The sequence below is a fragment of the Heptranchias perlo genome, chromosome 12 (assembly GCF_035084215.1).
Source record: "Heptranchias perlo isolate sHepPer1 chromosome 12, sHepPer1.hap1, whole genome shotgun sequence".
Taxonomy (NCBI): Eukaryota; Metazoa; Chordata; class Chondrichthyes; order Hexanchiformes; family Hexanchidae; genus Heptranchias; species Heptranchias perlo.
In genome coordinates this window covers 33,203,650-33,222,592 of record NC_090336.1, presented here as the reverse complement: position 1 = coordinate 33,222,592, position 18,943 = coordinate 33,203,650, and the positions used below count along the sequence as shown (strand labels likewise).

Genomic DNA, 18,943 nt, shown 5'->3' with positions numbered 1-18,943 from the left:
GGAATGAAAGCAGCTGCTTTCAATTTAACCAAAACGTCCCTCAACCAGTATCACAAACAGATTATCTGGTTATTATCTCGTTGCTGTTCGTGGGACCTTGCTATGTGCAATAGGCTGCCGCGTTTCCTACATCACAACAGTGAATGCACTTCAAAAGTTCATCATTAGCTGTGAAGTGCTTTGGGACATCCTGAGGTCACAAAAGGTGCTATATAAATGCAAGTTCATTCATGCTCATTATTCTGATACGCTGTGAACAACTTTCAGAAATAGAGCATCAAAACTCCAAGGAAATGGAGTTACATCACAAATAAAATCAACTAATTTTGATTCAATGAAATGTTAATGTGTATGCACAGATTTTGCACCCAAAATATTACACACAATATAATTTAGTTTCTAAATCAATAACAAGCCCCTTTTGGTGGGTTCAGCAAAGCACTCAACTAAGTAACTCTAAGACTCAGACCTTACCACTATACTAGTTGAAGGAGAATATGTAGGGATAACCAGCACCGAGGATAAATATTTGAAAGGGTGAAACTGCATTTACGAGAAACCGAAGACCTTCAGCCTCAGAGTTCAATCTAGTACCTGGCAGGAACACAAGGATTGCTCTTTAATCCATGTAATCTATTAAAGTTTTTGCAGTAAAGCATTATAGTTCAAGTCTAACTATTTGTAGTTTAAAAGGTTTATAACTGAGCCTTCAACGTTTAATTGAACTCAGCGTTGCATAATGTACTGCATCGTCAAAAAGCATCAATTCACCATCATTAATTTTGCACATAAAATTGAAGTGAATCAAAGAATGACTTAAATGTTGTACTATGTTTCTGTATTTTATAAACAATGACTGAAAACTGTTTTCAGTCAGTCAATCTGCTTTCAATGCCAACACAGAAACATAGAAAATAGGAGCAAGAGTAGGCCATTCGGCCCTTTGGGCCTGCTCCGCCATTCAAAACGATCATGGCTGATCGACTAACTCGGTACCCTGTTCCCGTTTTTTCCCCCATATAACCTTGATCCCTTTAGCATTAAGAAATATATCTATCTCCTTCTTGAATACATCTAATGACTTTGGCCTCCACTGCATTCTGTGGTAGAGAATTCCACAGTTCACCACCCTCTGAGTGAAGAAATTTCTCCTCATCTCAGTCCTAAATGGCATACCCCGTATCCTGAGACTGTGACCCCTCGTTCTCGAACCCCCAGCCAGGGGAAACATCCTCCCTGCATCCAGTCTGTCTAGCCCTGTCAGAATTTTATATGTTTTGATGAGATCACCACTCATTCTTCTAAACTCGAGTGAATACAGGCCTAGTCGATCCAATCGCTCCTCAAACGTCAGTCCTGCCATCCCAGGAATCAGTCTGGTAAACCTTCGTTGCACTCCCTCCATGGCAAGGACATCCTTCCTCAGATAAGGAGACCAAAACTACACACAATACTCCACATGTGGTCTCGCCAAGGCCCTGTACAACTGCAGTAAGACATCCCTGCTCCTGTACTCAAATCCTCTTGCAATGAAGGCCAACATACCATTCGCCTTCCTAATTGCTTGCTTTCAGCGACTGGTGTACAAGGACTTGTTGCACCTCCCCTATTCCCAATCTATCACCAGTCAGATAATAATCTGCCTTTCTGTTTTTACAACCAAAGTGGATAACCTCACATTTATCCACTTTATACTGCATCTGCCATGTTCTTGCCCACTCACCCATCTTGTCTAAATCACATTGGAGCCTCTTTGCATCCTCTCACACACAGCTCACATTCCACCCCAGCTTTGTGTCGCCAAGTTTTTATTTTAACAAAATCCACTTTCACCAAAAGGTTCAATCACCTGCAGGAGTTAGTTCTTAAACTCACTGAGGTTGAAATTCCAGTTCTGTGCTTACCATTACGCAATTTTCCTTCCATCAAAGTGAATGGGCAAGAAGAAATCGCAGTCCAGTAGGTGCAGAAGCGGAATTTCTACTCTGTGTACAAGTCATATAAGCTACAGCTCTCAAGGAACCATTTTTTTAAAATAAAAACAGAATTTACCACAAATGAGATGCCAAAATGTATCCCAATCACAGCAGAATATAAATAAGGCTGCAATACAACACGTTGTCAGGATTACTTCCAAATAAACATTTCAACTCTTGAATATCACCAGAAAAAGTGACAATGCAAAAGGTTAGTATTAATTACTATAGTTTTATAGACATACCATGACAGTAAAACATGATACTGTTGCCTGTTAAACTTTAGAGCAGGTATTTTCATTTCAGTAGTCATTTAAAAAAGTCAAAGCAACTCAATGAAATGTCACGTCTCATTCATGTCAAAGAAACAAGGATGCAGAGGTACATGTGTGATAAAAATTGATGTACTCAGTTGAATTACCCAAAACCAGGCATAACCAAATACATTCCAAAATGTAAAATTACTATCTTGTCACACAATCCCATTTTGTTTTGTGTGCAGCAGAATTCATTTATGGAAACCAAATAAGTAGGGAGCATGGCTGCTTCAGACACTGGTGACTGCGTGAAGGACAGAAACAATACAACAGCTTAAGAGCTCTGTATTTTGGCACTTACCTTTTCTATTTAAAAAAACTAACTGTAAACTGTCATCCATAATCTGTGTTAATAAGTAAATTTTCAAGAACATTCATAAAATAATGGTGCAGGATTGACAGTTCTGTTCATGCCAGATTCCAACAATCAGATCATATGATTTGAATCGCAGTAATCGTTGTTAATGTCACGGATGTATTCTATTTCTCGAATCTTCTATACCGCACCAAGTCCCATTCATCCATCACTTCTGCGCTCGCTGGCCTACATTGGCTCCTGGTTCAGCAACACCTCGATTTTAAAATTCTCATCCTTGTTTTCAAATCCCTCCAGGGCCTCACCCCTCCCTATCTCTGTAACCTTCTCCAGCCCCTCTGTGCTCCGCCAATTCTGGCCTTTTGCGCATCCCCAATTTTCATCACTCCACCATTGGCGGCCTTGTATTCAGCTGTCGGGAAGCTCTGGAACTCACTCCCTAAACCCCTCTCTCCTCCTTTAAGAGGCTCCTTAAAACCTACTACTTTGACCAAGCTTTTGGTCACCTATCCTAAATCATCTTATGTGGCTCGGTGTCAAACTTTGTTTGATAATGCTCCTGTGAATGAAACCCCTTGGGATTTTTTTTTTAGGCACTGTTGTTGCTGCTGTTTTAAATGTCTGTTGCTTTCAATCAATCTCATTAACCAATGGCAACTTGACCAAATTTTTGTGTCAGCTTCCAGCAATCTCATTGATAAATACAAAAAATACAAAAAAAAGTGACCATTCGACAAGCGTTGCTTTTGAACACTAACATTTTTTCTCAACACTGCAACTGTCCATGGTACATGGTTGAAAAATCTTGGGCCAGAAATCGTGCAGAGCGGCGTGGCAACACTCTCCGCAGCGCCTGCAAATTTAATTCATGAAAATACTTACTGCAGGCTCCGTGACGTCAAATTGCTTGAATTTGAACTTTAAACAAAACGTGCACTATCAACCCAATCTCTGCGCAGCGTGAGTTGCTGCGTGACTGGAAAAGTCTGTGAGGAGATGACACGCTCACAAAATCTGTCAGGAAGTCACGCCCACAGATTCAGCCTGCATCGCTCAAGCAGGCGAGCAGACTTCATTTATTTAAAAAAGTTAGTATTCCGTATATCACTGTAAATAAAAATGTTAAATTCTTTTTCATAAAAAGCCAAAGAAAAAAAAATTTAATCAATTTAAAGAGGCTGGATTGATTGCACACATTTTGTTTAAAGTTCAAATTCAAGCAATTCGCAGCACGGAACCCGCAGTAAGTGTTTTCGTTAATTAAATTCGCAGGAGCTGTGGAGAGCGTTCTGCGCTGCTCTGCGCACTTTCCGGCCCAAGATTTTTCAACCATGTACCATTTTTAATTTTTTTTAATGACCAAAAACTATTAAAATAAGGAGTAATATGAGACTCCACATTTTTTAAAGTTAATTTTTAGTTGTTTGGCAGTCATTAACATTAACCACGCCGTTAAGACCTGGTGTTTTTAAGCATACCTGTTTGGTGGAGTAATTAGTTACTTCCCAGCTGGGCAGCTAAACTAATTTACGCTTTTTCAATGATTTCTCTGTTTGCTGCGTGCAATGGCCCTTTAATTCAAAGCTGTCATATCGCCACTAACGAACCACTAGGAGCAAGTTCACGATTTCCATATTTTACTGGGCACGGGCAAACACTGGAACTTGCTCCAATTTACCACCAAAATTGAGGGCGCTGTTGAGCTCCTCTTATTTCAAGAGCAATTTTTGGCAACTTATGTCATAGGGTCACTGGGTTACTGTGCACCAAACAACGAATGACTTAACAATGACACTGACAAGATCTTCAAAATTGTGTCATCAGGGTCATAGAGGATACAAATTGATATTTTCATTTCATGGTAGTGGTGCTGCTCATGGTTATTTGGATAATCCATTGTATTATAAAGACAAGGCAGAATGTATTATTTCTGCTGCTAATCTGGAACTGCAGCTGTGCTCTTTTAACGATACTAAGTCAGTAAGCACTGGGCAAGGTTAAAGTTTACACTGGCTAACAAAGCCAACATTTATTGCCCATTTCTAGTTGTCCTTGAGGAGGTGGTGGTGAGCCACTTTCTTGTACCGCTGCAGTCGTACGGTATTGGTACTCCAATAGGTTAGGTAGGGAGCTCCAGGATTTTGACCTAGTGACGATGAAGGAACAACATCATATGTCGAAGTCAGGATGGTGCTAGACTTGGAGGGGAACTTGGAAGTGATAGTGTTCCCATGCGCCTGATGCCCTTGTCCTTGTCCTTGTCCTTCCAGGGAGCTTCTTGAGGGTAGTTGCAGCTGTACAATGTACCAATCCAGGCAAGTGGAGGCGACTGCACTACATTCCTGATTTGAGCCTTGTCGTGGTGGAGGCGCTTTGGGAAGTCAGGAGGTGAGCCAATCGCTGCAGAATAATAGTCTCTGACATGCTCTGGTAGCCACAGCATTTACATGGCTGGTCTAGTTGAGTTTCTGGTCAATGGTGTTCCCCCGCCCCCCGATGTTGATGGTGGGGGATTCAGCGGTGGTATTGCCTACAAGTTATATTCCTAGTTTTCTTTTTTCCCCCAAAAGTGTTTCCTAAGGTTACTCAGAGGTTACAGACATTATGGCTCCTGTGTCAAATGACTGCCGTTGTTTCTTTATACTCTTCACTGAAGTATGACAAAAGTTTGGTTGTAACACTTCTGCAACAGTAATTTTTCTCACCGATCAGCAATCTATGAGAGATCAACTAGCATCTAACAAATTATACACTATGAAGTATATAAAGTATCCAAACGGTGTAACAACATTCACGAATTAAGTGCTAAATACTGATTCAAATTCTGCAACGGAACTGGAATGCTGGTTGCAGTCAGGGACAGGTTTAATGTGACAGCTGCAAGAGCGCTAACAGTTGTAAGCAGACATTGGTTGAAATGCAGCAGCTGTTTAAATTGTACAATACGTTGCAAGTTATCGATACAAAACTACAAGATACAAAATTACAAGACACTCAAAAGTATTTTGCTTGCCGCCCAGAATGCATCTTAGAAACATAAGGAACGTTAACCATTTGGCCCCTCGAGCCTTTTATTTAAACAAGCTCCTTCTTCAAACACTGAAATATACTTCTAGCAAGTCGTGAGAGATGATCATTCCAGTCACAGTTTATGAGAACTCGCAAATCAAAACCCCAGAAGTACGGCAACCATTTATGAAGAGTTGGAACTGAGCTGCTTCTAATCAGACCACGACAGTACTTAAATCCCAGGTTCTACGCACAATATTCTTGTCGCATATTAACCACACACAAAAAAAATCAAGATTTACACTGCGAGTGAGGTTATTTGTGCGAGAATCCTCGAGCAGTAAGTAGTTTCAGTCCAGAGTAAACAAACAGGCTATCGTACCAGTTTCCATCAACATTATGGGAACTCTCAAGACCTTAGATAAAATTAAAGATACAAACTAGTGAGAAGATATTCGTGTCAACCCCACACGATCGGCTAGTTTAATAGCAAATCTTTTTTTAAAAAAAGAGTTTCAACAGTTCCATCTCCACCCAGTGTAATTATCGTACTCTTGAGACATGGAATCTAACCTGAGAGACACTGGCACTGATCCCGGTAGTATTACAAAATCTAATTTGAAAAATTAACTATTCCTTAAAAAAAGGGGGGGCTGTTTTATCTTAACTAACAACGGGCTTTTTTAAAAATCCTAGCCGAAAAGAAACGCTGATTCACTAAAGTTGTGTACATTATTGCTTGAGCCAAAATCCTGCAGCGCCCAATCCCGAGCCCAAAACACTGCCAACTGGACCGGAGCCAACACGAGGGAGAGGAGGGGAGAGAGGAGAGGGAGAGGGGGAGAGAGGAGAGGGAGAGGGGGAGAGAGGAGAGGAGAGGGGGGGGGAAGAGGAGAGGAGAGGGGGGGGGAAGAGGAGAGGAGAGGAAAAAGTGCACGATTACAGCCGAGCCCCAGCTCTCCTCCCGCCGCTCAGCTGCAGCGCACTCAGTGAAACCCGGAATAACAACCGTTCATTAAATGAATAAAAGCACCGAACGAACATGGAAAGCCGACCGCCGGCACGGCAGCCTCCGCCCCCACCCCACCACCACCCTCTCGGGGGGGGGGGGGGGAAGAGGTGCGGCGCTGACAGCACAGCGACTCTCGCACCGCACCGCACGGGGCAATCTCGCCTCCTGATTCATGCCAACCCCGCTTACGAGTAGGCCGAAGCCCCGGTTTGGATTAGTTTAAGATAACCCAAGGGGATGCGCACTGACCTGGATGAACTGAATGGTGAGGGCGCTTTTGCCCACGCCGCCGCCCCCCACCACCACCAGCTTGTACTTCTCCTGCGCCACTCCGTCCTTAGCGGCTGCCATGGTAACCGGGCCTGGGCCTGGGCTTGGACCTGAGCCTGGGGGGTGGGGAGTTTGGGGGGGGTGGGGAGTTTGGGGGGGGGGGTTTCTCCCGCAACGACTCACGCTCGAAACAACACAGCTCCCCGCCCGGGCACAGGAGAGAGGAGGGGCAGAGGAGGGGGGGGGTGGGGGTGGAAACTTCACCGGCAGCGAAAGGCCGAAAAACTTTTCTTAATTATACAAAAATATAATTTTTTCTTTTTTTAAAAAAAACACAATGCAACTGATGGGAGTGGGCGCGACAGCGAGGAGAACCGAGCAGGTTCGGAGCGAGTCAAAGACCGAGTGGGAGCTCCGACTGCGAGCGCCCGCTACAAATGGTGGTCAACGCCGGCGCTCATCGGGAATGATAATAAGATGCAAATGAGCTGCTGAATATTCATTTCAGCCCCCCCCCCCAAAAAAAAAATCAATGCCTGAACTCCGCCACCACAGAATTCAAGTCAACAGGTTTTTTTTCTTTGCGGCAAATATCCAGATTTTTATTTTTGCCTCGAGCGACAATTTTCTCCTCTCCTTGTGTGTGTGTGTGTGTGGGGGGGTGGGGGGGTGGGGGGGGAGCGTTTTAACTCCTTGTTGGACAGAGCACGAACTGTAGTTCATTTTGATGATGTGGAGATGCCGGTGATGGACTGGGGTGGACAAATGTAAGGAGTCTGACAACACCAGGTGATAGTCCAACAGCTTTATTTTAAATCACAAGCTTTCGGAGCTTGTGATTTAAAATAAAGCTGTTGGACTATCACCTGGTGTTGTAAGACTCCTTACAGTAGTTCATTTTATTCGTGGTGCGAGCTTGACTCAAAGCGATCCCTGTGTTTCCCCCCCCCCCTCACCCTAATCCAGCAGGGTGTTGGGGAGGGGGGGGTGGTGGTCACTGGATAGTGGTCAGCAACCAAGTTCGGAGCTGATTTTCCTCTTCTTGCAGAGAGCGCAGAAGCTAACTGTAACCAAGGCAACCGTTTAGAGCCTTCCCGCCATTGTATACCGAGGGGCTGCAATCAGGGAAAAACCCCCTCGGGCAGAATGTAAAATTCAAATTGATGTAATGTACCCGTAATAAATCTGTAATGTATCTGTAATGAATCACCTGTATTGATTGTGATGCAATGAGGCACCCTAGAGTGTCATGAACTGTAATTATGTCCAATGTGTTTCATTGAACTGTACTTGATGGAACTTGCAAATTGCATAATCTATATTGTGTACATTTGGAATGTAATATGACAACTGTATTGTATGTACTGCTGCAAATTTTATGAATAAAGTATATTTTTTGAAAAAAAAAGAAGCTAACTGTAACCCGAGATTCAACACTAGGGATCAGACCTCGTCTTCTGCAATTGAGTTACTCTTGGCAAAACTCTGGGTTAATTTTCGTCTTCAAAGTCTGGGCGGTGATATGGCCGAACCGATAGCTGGCCCTGTATAGAACCCGACCAATTTTCATTCCGGAATCATAGAATTTAACAGCAGGTCAGGCTATTCGGCCCACCGTGCTTGTGCAGGCTCTTTGAAAGAGCTATCCAATTAGTCCCACTCCCCTTCTCTTTCCCCATAGTCCTGCAAATTTTTCCTTTTCAAGTATATATCCAATTCCCCTTTGAAAGTTACGATTGAATTGGCTTCCACCATCCTTTATGGCAGTGCAATCCAGATAATAACAACTCGTTGTGCAAAAGAAAATTCTCCTCATCTCCCCCTTGGTCCTTTTGTCAATTATCTTAAATCTTTGTCCTCTGGTTATCGACCCTCACGCTAGTGAAAACAGTTTCTTCCTATCTACTCTATCAATACCTTTCAAAATCCCCCCACTTACTAGGAGAGCTCTTTTCATTTATTTCATCAAGAAGGCTGCAGTACATTCATTAAACCTTGTTCAAAGCTCTTAGAAAGAACACACATGGCCACTCCTGAATACAGGTTCCATCAGCTCTGATGCCCCCTCATGGTAAAACAGCCTGCCAATACTGTCCGCTTGCTTCAAATGCATGATGGTGGCTGGCGAGCTGGCACCGAAAAAACTGCATCCCAGCATCAGGCAACACTTAGTGAAAAGTGAGGAAGGGGAAAAGCAGAAACTTTAAAATTGCAAAAACAAAAATAAGAACAAGAAAGATACACAATAAATGAGCTGACCGAATAAACTGTACGCTGTCCACTGTGTATTCTGGCTATAGCACATGCAAAAATATGGTCTTATAATTGGTTCTTAAAAGGCTTATAAGTCGAACACAAAAAGCAATTGCATTCTTTCGTATGGATGGATGACGGTAACAAAAGGACCAGAAATCTGAAGGCATGACCCATGTAAGTGCTCAAGAATGATAAACTTTTGCTGGAGAGATTATATACATGTAATTAATGTCTTCTACAGGCATGTAAACAGCAAACGGGTAATAAGAGGAGGGGTGGGGCCAATAAAGGACCAAAAAAGGAGCTCTACTCATGGAGGTAGAGGGCATGACCAAGGTACTAAATGAGGACTTTGCATCTATCTTTACCAAGGAAGAAGATGCTGCCAGAGTCTCAGTAAATGAGGATGTAGTTGAGATACTAGATGGGCTAAAAATTGATAAAGAAGAGGTACTGGAAAGGCTAGCTGTACTTAAAGTAGATAAGTCATCCGGTCCAAATGGGATGCACCCTAAGCTGCTGAGGGAAGTAAGGGTGGAAATTGCGGAGGTACTGGCCATAATCTTCCAATCACCCTTAGATATGGGGGGTGGTGCCAGAGGACTGGAGAATTGCAAATTTTACACCCAGCAACTACAGGCCAGTCAGTTTAACCTCGGTGATGGGGAAACTTTTAGAAACGATAATCTGGGACAGAATTAACAGTCACTTGGACAAGTGTGGATTAATTAGGGAAAGCCAGCACGGGTTTGTTAAAGGCAAATCGTGTTTAACCAACTTGATAGAGTTTTTTGATGAGGTAACAGAGAGGGTAGATGAGGGCAATGCAGTTGAAGTGGTGTATATGGACTTCAAAAAGGCATTTGATAAAGTGCCGCAAAATAGGCTTGTCATCAAGATTGAAGCCCATGAATAAAAGGGGCAGTAGCAGCATGGATACAGAATTGGCTAAGTAACAGGAAACAGAGAGTTGTGGTGAAAGGTTGTTTTTCGGACTGAAGGGAGATGTACAGTGGTGTTCCCCAGGGGTCGGTACTAGGACCAGTGCTTTTCTTGATATATATTAATGATTTGAACTTGGGTGTACAGGGCACAATTTGCAGATGACACAAAACTTGGAAGTGTAGTGAACAGTGAGGAGGATCATGATAGACTTTGAGATGACATAGACAGGCTGGTAGCATGGGCCGACATGTGGCAGATGAAATTTAACACAGAAAAATGTGAGGTGATGCATTTCTGTAGGAAGAATGAGGAGAGGCAATATAAACTAAAGGGACAAATTCTAAAAGGGGTACAGGAACAGAGAGATCTGGGGGTATATATACAAAAATCGTTGAAGGTGGCAGGGCAGGTTGAGAAAGCGGTTAAAAAAGCATATGAGATCCTGGGCTTTATAAATAAAGGCATAGAGTACAAAAGCAAGGAAGTCATGATGAAACTTTATAAAGTACTGGTTCGGCCACAGCTGGAGTATTGTGTCCAGTTCTGGGCACCGCACTTTAGGAAAGATGTCAAGGCCTTAGAGAGGGTGCAGAAGAGATTTACTAGAATGATTCCAGGGATGAGAGACTTTAGTTACGTGGATAGACTGGAGAAGCTGGGGTTGTTCTCCTTGGAACAGAGAAGGTTGAGAGGAGATTTGATAAAGATATTCAAAATCATGCAGGGTCTAGTTAGAGTAGACAGAGAGAGAAACTGTTCCCATTGACAGAAGGGTCAAGAACCAGAGGACATAGGTTTAAGGTGATTGGCAAAAGAACCAAAAGTAACATGAGGAAAATCTTTTTTTACACAGCGAGTGGTTAGGATCTGGAATGCACTGCCTGAGGGGGTGATGGAGGTAGATTCAATCACGGCCTTCAAAAGGGAACTGGATAAGTACTTGAAAGGAAAAAATTGCAGGGCTATGGAGATAGGGTGGGTGAGTGGGACTAGCTGGATTGCTCTTGCATAGAGCTGGCGTGGACTTGATGGGCCGAATGGCCTCCTTCTGTGCTGTAACCTTTCTATGATTCTGCTGACAATAACCAGAATGAGACTGGTAAAGATGACAACCTTGGTTGTCTTTGGATCCATGTTTTTTAAATCGTCTTTTCTGACGTAATTACTGATCGCCGAAAGAGAAAACTGTAATTCAAGAAGAATGAATACAACATCCATTTAGACAATTCATTCTGGGAAGAATGATTTTAGATGATAAAAAGATCTCATTGGGGTTTAGTGCACAACGTGGGAAAATATGAGCAACTCTGGGATCCATGGTGTTGAAGAATTGTATTGTATCTCATTATAGGTAAAGGATTCTGTGTCCCACCATAGCTTCTGAAAATGGAGTAACATCCAAATAAATAAGTTCTTATGTCGAAATGTGCAGATTATTTTCCTGTTATTTTGTGCATCAGATGCCCACAGTGTACCTATTAGACTTGAAGTTATCTTCGTCAAGAACTGCAGCTGACTTGCTTACACTCACAAAAATGGAAGAAAGTACCTTGAATATACATATATACAATGGATAAATTAGGCTTGCATAGCAGCTCTACGTTGGGTTTTTAAAATTGCGAACTTGTCGCACCTCAGTTCAGATTTAGGACTCTACATTCTGTAAGTGCATTCATTATACCCGAAAGCTAACAGGCTTTCCGGAGTTTTCATTATCTTCAATACGAATTCACTTTTGTGAATGAGTGCTTTCATTGGGAAAGGGTTAAGTTTACAGCAGGACGTTTGTCCACTTCTCCAGTTGTGCACACATGTAAAGAGCTGTTATCTGAATTATTACAGAGTAACGGTCCTTTGCTTTCATTGGATATAGTTTTATGATAATATCCTGCTTAATACTAAAACAGCATGCACGATAATCACGTCTCAGCACCGAGGAATGAGATGATTCAACTTTTCCATTAACACCAGACAAACGTGATTATTAATGGTTGAGTACACTTTGGCAGGCTTTGCATCGTCACAATGAAAAATATTTTAACTGTAGCTGTGTAGCAAGGCAATATGGGTGGAAGATTTGTCAAACAGACTAGGCTTTTACAGAATTATTCAAAGTCAGCTTGAACTAGAAACGTTGTCGATTTTATTCAGTTTTAAGTGCATTTTAAACATGAATCAAACCTACAATTGTCTCAATGCTGTATTCTAGAATTACAATCCACTGGTTATAAAATGAGGTGCACAAAAACTAAAGATAGGCAGCAAAACAAACAATATTTAAATATTTAATGTCCTGCGGTAAAACGATATAGTGTGTAACCACTCCGATACGCTGTAATATGAAAACTTAAAAAATGAAACCCGTTTTTATTTTTGAAGTAAATGTTTTTATAAAGGTAAATCCAAAAATACACAATAAAAAGCACCATAAAACGCCAACTAACAAGCAAAACATTTATGTGCATTTGCAAAAGAAGCGTTTTGTCTTGTATTCTCTATCTCTGTTGTAGTTGACCGTTATGTATAATAGTTTTTGGTGGACATGGACTTTAATCTCTCCATCCGAGGGACAAAACCCTCAAGAACATGATGCATGCACCCTAAAATAACACCGACCAATGCAGTACAGTTTGTTGCTACGTTTCTTCCTGAACTAGAGCTGCTCTCCTGTCAGTCTCAAAGAATACATATTGACACAGAGTCCTTACTTTTAAGCTTAACATGTTAAATATTTCAAGAATTCCAATTATCACGAGCTTCCCAGCCAACATTTTATAAGCCAGCTGGATCCAATGCCAGTTATTCTGACGGTTCTGACGAAGGGTGATTGACCTGAAACGTTAACTCGGTTTCTTTCTCCACAGATGCTGCCTGACTTGCTGAATATTTCCAGCATCTGCAGTATTTTGCTTCAGATCCAAGGCCAGATAGTTTTGGACTGATGCCTGGTGACAGAAATTTTGTACTCTTTTCACCACATTAGGCAATATTTTTCCCCCTTGGGCCTATTAGCGCCACCATCCTGCCAGATGGTGATACTATCCTAACTGCAAGTTTTGTCAGTAAAAGATGACTGTCTCAATCAAGTTGGAGGCATTTTTAAAAAAAGCCATCGCCCAATTTCCTCTCTTCTTGAATACACTCACACAGTACATTCTACAGGTGCAATACCTCACTGGGTAGGTTGGAGCCCAGACAGTGAGTGTCACAACCAGACTATATCTGAGCCTAATTGCTCTTCACTTTCCAGCAAAAGTCAATGGAACAAAAACCAATTGCTCTTCACTTTCCAGCAAAAGTCAATGGAACAAAAACCCTGGTTGTTTTTTCCCCTTCCGAACCCAGAAAAAGTGATCAATTTTGGCTGCCCTACTGCCACCATGATAGAGATCAGCTAAATCAGAAAAGACCAGGGGTTAAAGTTGGAACTTTCTGGTTTTTACTGTTTACCATCACCGGCATCTCCACATCAAAATTGATGTCAACCTTGGTATATATACTTACAATGTATACAAGGTAATGAATAACTAAGAGACTCAATGTTATAACCAACTGATAGTTATACTAGTGCGATAAAACAAACTTGCTCACACCACACGATCTTTATATTGTGTCATTGATATCACCTTTTCCACACCACGGGGATAAGAAGAAGTGCACTTAAAATTTAAAAGTTCCACGAATTCAAAACAATTAAAATTGTTTATTTGTATGTAAATATTAAGATAATGATTGTATAATGCTGAAACATTATTCTCCAAGTAGCCATTCATCACGTGAGACCAAAGATACTGAAACACAATGGACCATGGAGAGGGACAGTGCAGCACAACCTGTCCTTACTCATTAGCCATACATGCACATGAAGAGAAGCCACCAGACAGCAATCAGGAAAGGAAGCCCTGACTGCTTTCTTTTCCTCTCCATCCGGAGGTGTTGAAGCCAACTGTTACACTCCCAGCACTGCCACAGCTAAGAAACATCAACTCAACACATTCCAGAGATCAAAGCTAGAGCCTCCCTAATTTGTATGGGATCAGAGATACTGCACTTGGTATAATGTATTTGCATGATCAATAAATGGATAGCACGAGACTTGTTTTGCATTGATATCCAGTAGGATAGGCCAGCGTCAAATCCTGCACAATACCCCTATGTGTTGAAAATACAGTATTGAACTGAAAAATCCCAATCTGTCGTGTATATAAATGGAAGGACACCGAACAAATCTTTCCCCCTTTTCTTTCACATACATATATATATAGATCTAAAATAATTAGATTGGGATCCATTGTTTTATTTCTAGGGTTTCATAAACAATGTCCAAATTGATTCAATTCAGACTCTCCCACATAACCTCAGACGAGAAGTATTGATTGACCAAACCAGATCAATCAACATCAGGAGTATAGTACAACATTAAATTAAATTAAACTTAACTGTGAGTTACCAGAGATATCAGACTGAAGCAGACACAGAAATGCATTACAAATAATAATTTATTTAACCGCCTCTAAATGACATGATGAATACCATCACAAGGTTAAGTATTGGTGATTGCAGTAAAGGTAAGTGGATTCTGAATATAAATTGGCAGAATCTAAATTATCATAAGTACAATAGCTCAACTGTAAGCTTCAAAATATCTCAGCATGGCTGGGTAAGATTACTCTAAAATCAGGAAAGGGACAGTAAAAGTACATGTAGTTTGAAAGTAAAGATTTCAATGGAATGAAAATTGGACCGGTTCCATAAAGGGCTTGCGACCTGCCCAGCCAGGTGGTGAAGATGAAAATCTATCCCTGATGTAACTTTTATTGGCTCTGCAGACATCAGAACACATATTTCACTCTTCAACAGCAGTCAGAAACTGTATTACCACTGGGTGCTTACGTACAAGCGTAGCAGGTGTGACACAGAGCAGAGGCAGCTAATTATTTAACAATTCAATTTGTACTGACTGCTCAATTAGTTTAATCATTACCATCATTACAGTGGACTGAGAAGATGCTGTTTTAGCCACAGGAGGTACATGGCCCAGGGTGGAATGGTGAGGGAGAAAATTGGGTTGGTGCATAGAAGACATACCAACATTAAAGAATACAAACTCACAAACAGAAATCAGGAAACTAAAGTGATACTTGGTTCAAAATTGCTGAGACATTTATGTTAGCAATTAGAACTTGGGAAATTGAAACTTAATTAATCCTTCAAATACCATTAAAAGTAAAGAATATCGATGTGATGTCGAGTGTTTGTGGGCAGTGTATAAAAATGGCAAGTTCTTAATCATTTTGAAAGATGTCTAACAAACTGTACAGAAATATCTATGTAATTAAAAATCTTGCATCGAGTGCAGATCCATTGTGTCAACACCTTTCAAAGGCATCACACTTCAAATACTTCAGGGAGTCACAAGTCTGTAAGACAAAAAATTGTGATTGGCTCAATTAACCACTTCTCTATTAAAATGCCAAATATCTGACTGACAAAATGTGAATGAATCAAAAAGCATCAATGAAGGATAAGTAACCAGCAGAAAACTGTACAATCGAATCCCTCTTTTTTTTCCCAAAACTGCTATTTGTCAACTAGTAAGTATCACAAAATTAACCAATCAAACTGCTCAATTTCTTCACATAGTTTTCATCCACCATTTTCCTTCTTCACTTAACTAATTCCTTCCAGTAACATTTATAACACAACACATTAAGAATTATTCAATTCTATAAAATATCACAAAACCTACCCGTAAAATGGGTTAGAAATGGTTTTAGAAATGACCGCAAGAAGTTTCCTTTAGTTAGACCAGCTCTTCAGATCAATCTGGGGTAAACTTACCAGAAAGATACCGATGACCTGGACAACAGTGCTTGAATTTTCTTTAAAAACTGCCTTTAACTCTAAGTTTCTGTTTTCTTTTTTCTAATTAATTTTCAATCCAGTTTGCTATTCTTTCCCAATTGGATACCTCTTAATCTTCCTCAGCTATCTCCCATGTGGCACCTTGTTAAAGGCTTTTCTAAAGTCCATGTACACTACACCGCTGCATTTCCCCCATCTACCATGTCTATTACCACCTCAAAAAATTCTGAGGTTTGTCAAGCACAATTGCCCATTTTGAAATCTTTGCTGGCAACTTCTAACCATTATCTCTTTATTTAGAAACACAAAGTGGGGATGAGGTGGGTGAAATTGGCCTTGGGCAGCAGCACAAAATAGGTGAAAGTGAAATGGCAGCCTGTTTTATACCCCACCCGATATTTTTCCCCCATTGAAGTCAATGGAAGTGAAGCTTGGGCGGAGTGTAAAATGGGCTGCTAATTCACTATCTCTTGTTTTGCACAACTGTCCAAGAACCATTTCACCTCCATGTTAATTTCATCCTTAATTAGAGACTCTAAAATTTTCCCTTCCAGAGATATTAAACTAACTGGGCCTGCAATTAATTGGATTAGCTCAGTCTCCCTTTGGTCAGTGTTCAATCGAACAGTACAAATCCAACAATAACAACAAAAATTTGCATTTATATAGCACATTTAAAACAGTAAAACGTCCTAAGGTGCTTCTCAGGAGCATTATCAAACAAAATTTGACACCGAGTCACATAAGGAGATATGACCAAAAACTTGGTCAAAGGGGTAGGTTTTAAGGAGTGTCTTAAAGGAGGAGAGAGGGGGAGAGAGGAGGAGAGGTTTAGGGAGGGAATTCCAGAGATTAGGGCCTATGCAACTGAAGGCACCGCCGCCAATGGTGGAACGATGTAAATCAGGGATGCGCAAGAGGCCAGAATTGGAGGATCGCAGAGATTTCGGAGAGTTGTAGGATGGAGGAGGTTACAGAGATAATGAGGGGTGAGGCCATGGAGGGATTTGCAAACAAGGATGAGAATTTTAAAATCGAGACATTACTGGACCATTAGACATTGTAGGTCAGAGAGCACTGGGGTGATGGGCGAATGGGACTTGGTGCGCATTAGGATATGGGCAGTTCAATTGTATGGATGGTATAAGCTGGAAGGCTAGCCAAGAGAGCACTGGAATAGTCGAGTCTAGAGGTAACAAAGGCATGGATGAGGGTTATAGCAGCAGATGAGCTGAGGGAAGGGCGGCGATGGGCGATGTTACGGAGGTGGAAGTAGGCAATCATGGTGATGTGGAGGATGTGGGGTCGGAAGTTCAGCTCAGGATCAAATAGGATGCCAAGGTTGAAAACGGTCTAGTTCAGCTTTGGACAGTGGCCAGGGAAGGGATGGAGTCAATGGCTAGGGAACGGAATTTGTGGCAGGGACCAAATACAATGGCTTCGGTCTTCCCAATATTTAATTGGAGGAAATTTCTGCTCATCCAATCCTGGATGTCGGACAAGCAATGTGACAAATCAGAGGCAACGGAGGGGTCAAAAGAGGTGGTGGTGAGGTAGAGCTGGGTGTCTTCAGCGTACATTTGGAACTTGACGTCATGTTTTCAGATGATGTCACCGAGTGGCAGCATGTAGATGAGAAATAGGAGGGGGCCAAGGATAGATCCTTGGGGGACTCCAGAGTGCGGGATTGGGATTGGGAAGAGAAGCTATTGCAGGTGATTCTCTGGCTACGACTGGATAGATAGGAATGGAAGCAGGCAAGGGTAGTCCCATTCAGCTGGACAACGGAGGGGAGGCATTGGAGGAGGATGGTGTAGGCAATTGTGTCACTCAGTAGAGCCATGGAATATAATTTTTAGGGCCTTGGCACATTTCTCCCTCATCTCCTCAGGATCCTAGCATGTATCTTGTCTTGGCCATGGCATTTTGTCTTCCTTTAGCCTAACTAACAATGAAAATGTTCCATTTATCCATCATAATATCACTCATCTTGCTCCAAACACTTCAAGATTCTGCTCTTGTCCTTCTAGGTAGTAGAGGTCGCGGGTTTGGGAGGTGCTGTCGAAGAAGCCTTGGCGAGTTGCTGCAGTGCATCCTGTGAATGGTACACACTGCAGCCACAGTGCACCGGTGGTGAAGGGAGAGAATGTTTAGGGTGGTGGATGGGGTGCCAATCAAGCGGGCTGCTTTTTCTTGGATGGTGTCGAGCTTCTTGAGTGTTGTTGGAGCCGCACTCATCCAGGCAAGTGGAGAGTATTCCATCACACTCCTGACTTGTGCCTTGTAGATGGTGGCAAGGCTTTGGGGAGTTAGGAGGTGAGTCACTCGCCGCAGAATACCCAGCCTCTCACCTGCACTTGTAGCCACAGTATTTATATGGCTGGTCCAGTTTAGTTTCTGGTCAATGGTGACCCCCCAGGATGTTGATGGTGGGGGATTCGGCGATGGTAATGCCATTGAATGTCAAGGGGAGGTGATTAGACTCTCTCTTGTTGGAGATGTCATTGCCTGGCACTTATCTGGCGCGAATGTTACTTGCCACTTATCAGCCCAAGCCTGGATGTTGTCCAGGTCTTGCTGCATGCGGGCTCGGACTGCTTCATTATTTGAGGGGTTGCGAATGGAACTGAACACTGTGCAATCATCAACGAACATCCCCATTTCTGACCTTATGATGGAGGGAAGGTCATTGATGAAGCAGCTGAAGATGGTTGGGCCCAGGACACTGCCTTGAGGGACTCCTGCAGCAATGTCCTGGGGCTGAGATGATTGGCCTCCAACAACCACTACCATCTTCCTTTGCGCTAGGTATGACTCCAGCCACTGGAGAGTTTTCCCCCTGATTCCCATTGACTTCAATTTTACTGGGGCTCCTTGGTGCCACACTCAGTCAAATGCTGCCTTGATGTCAAGGGCAGTCACTCTCACCTCACCTCTGGAATTCAGCTCTTTTGTCCATGTTTGGACCAAGGCTGTA

At 42.2% G+C, this 18,943-nt stretch overlaps 1 protein-coding gene across 1 annotated transcript in view; it reads right to left on the bottom strand.

Annotated features, from left to right (window-relative positions):
- rras2 (RAS related 2) overlaps window positions 1–7,354 on the bottom strand; it is a 109,639-nt gene extending 102,285 nt beyond the window's left edge. Inside the window, exon 1 of the mRNA XM_067993915.1 lies at window positions 6,880–7,354. Within this exon, the coding sequence (XP_067850016.1) occupies window positions 6,880–6,981 (102 nt within the window). The 5' untranslated portion in view covers window positions 6,982–7,354. The remainder of the gene's footprint in view (window positions 1–6,879) is intronic.
- Between the last annotated feature and the right edge of the window lie 11,589 nt (window positions 7,355–18,943).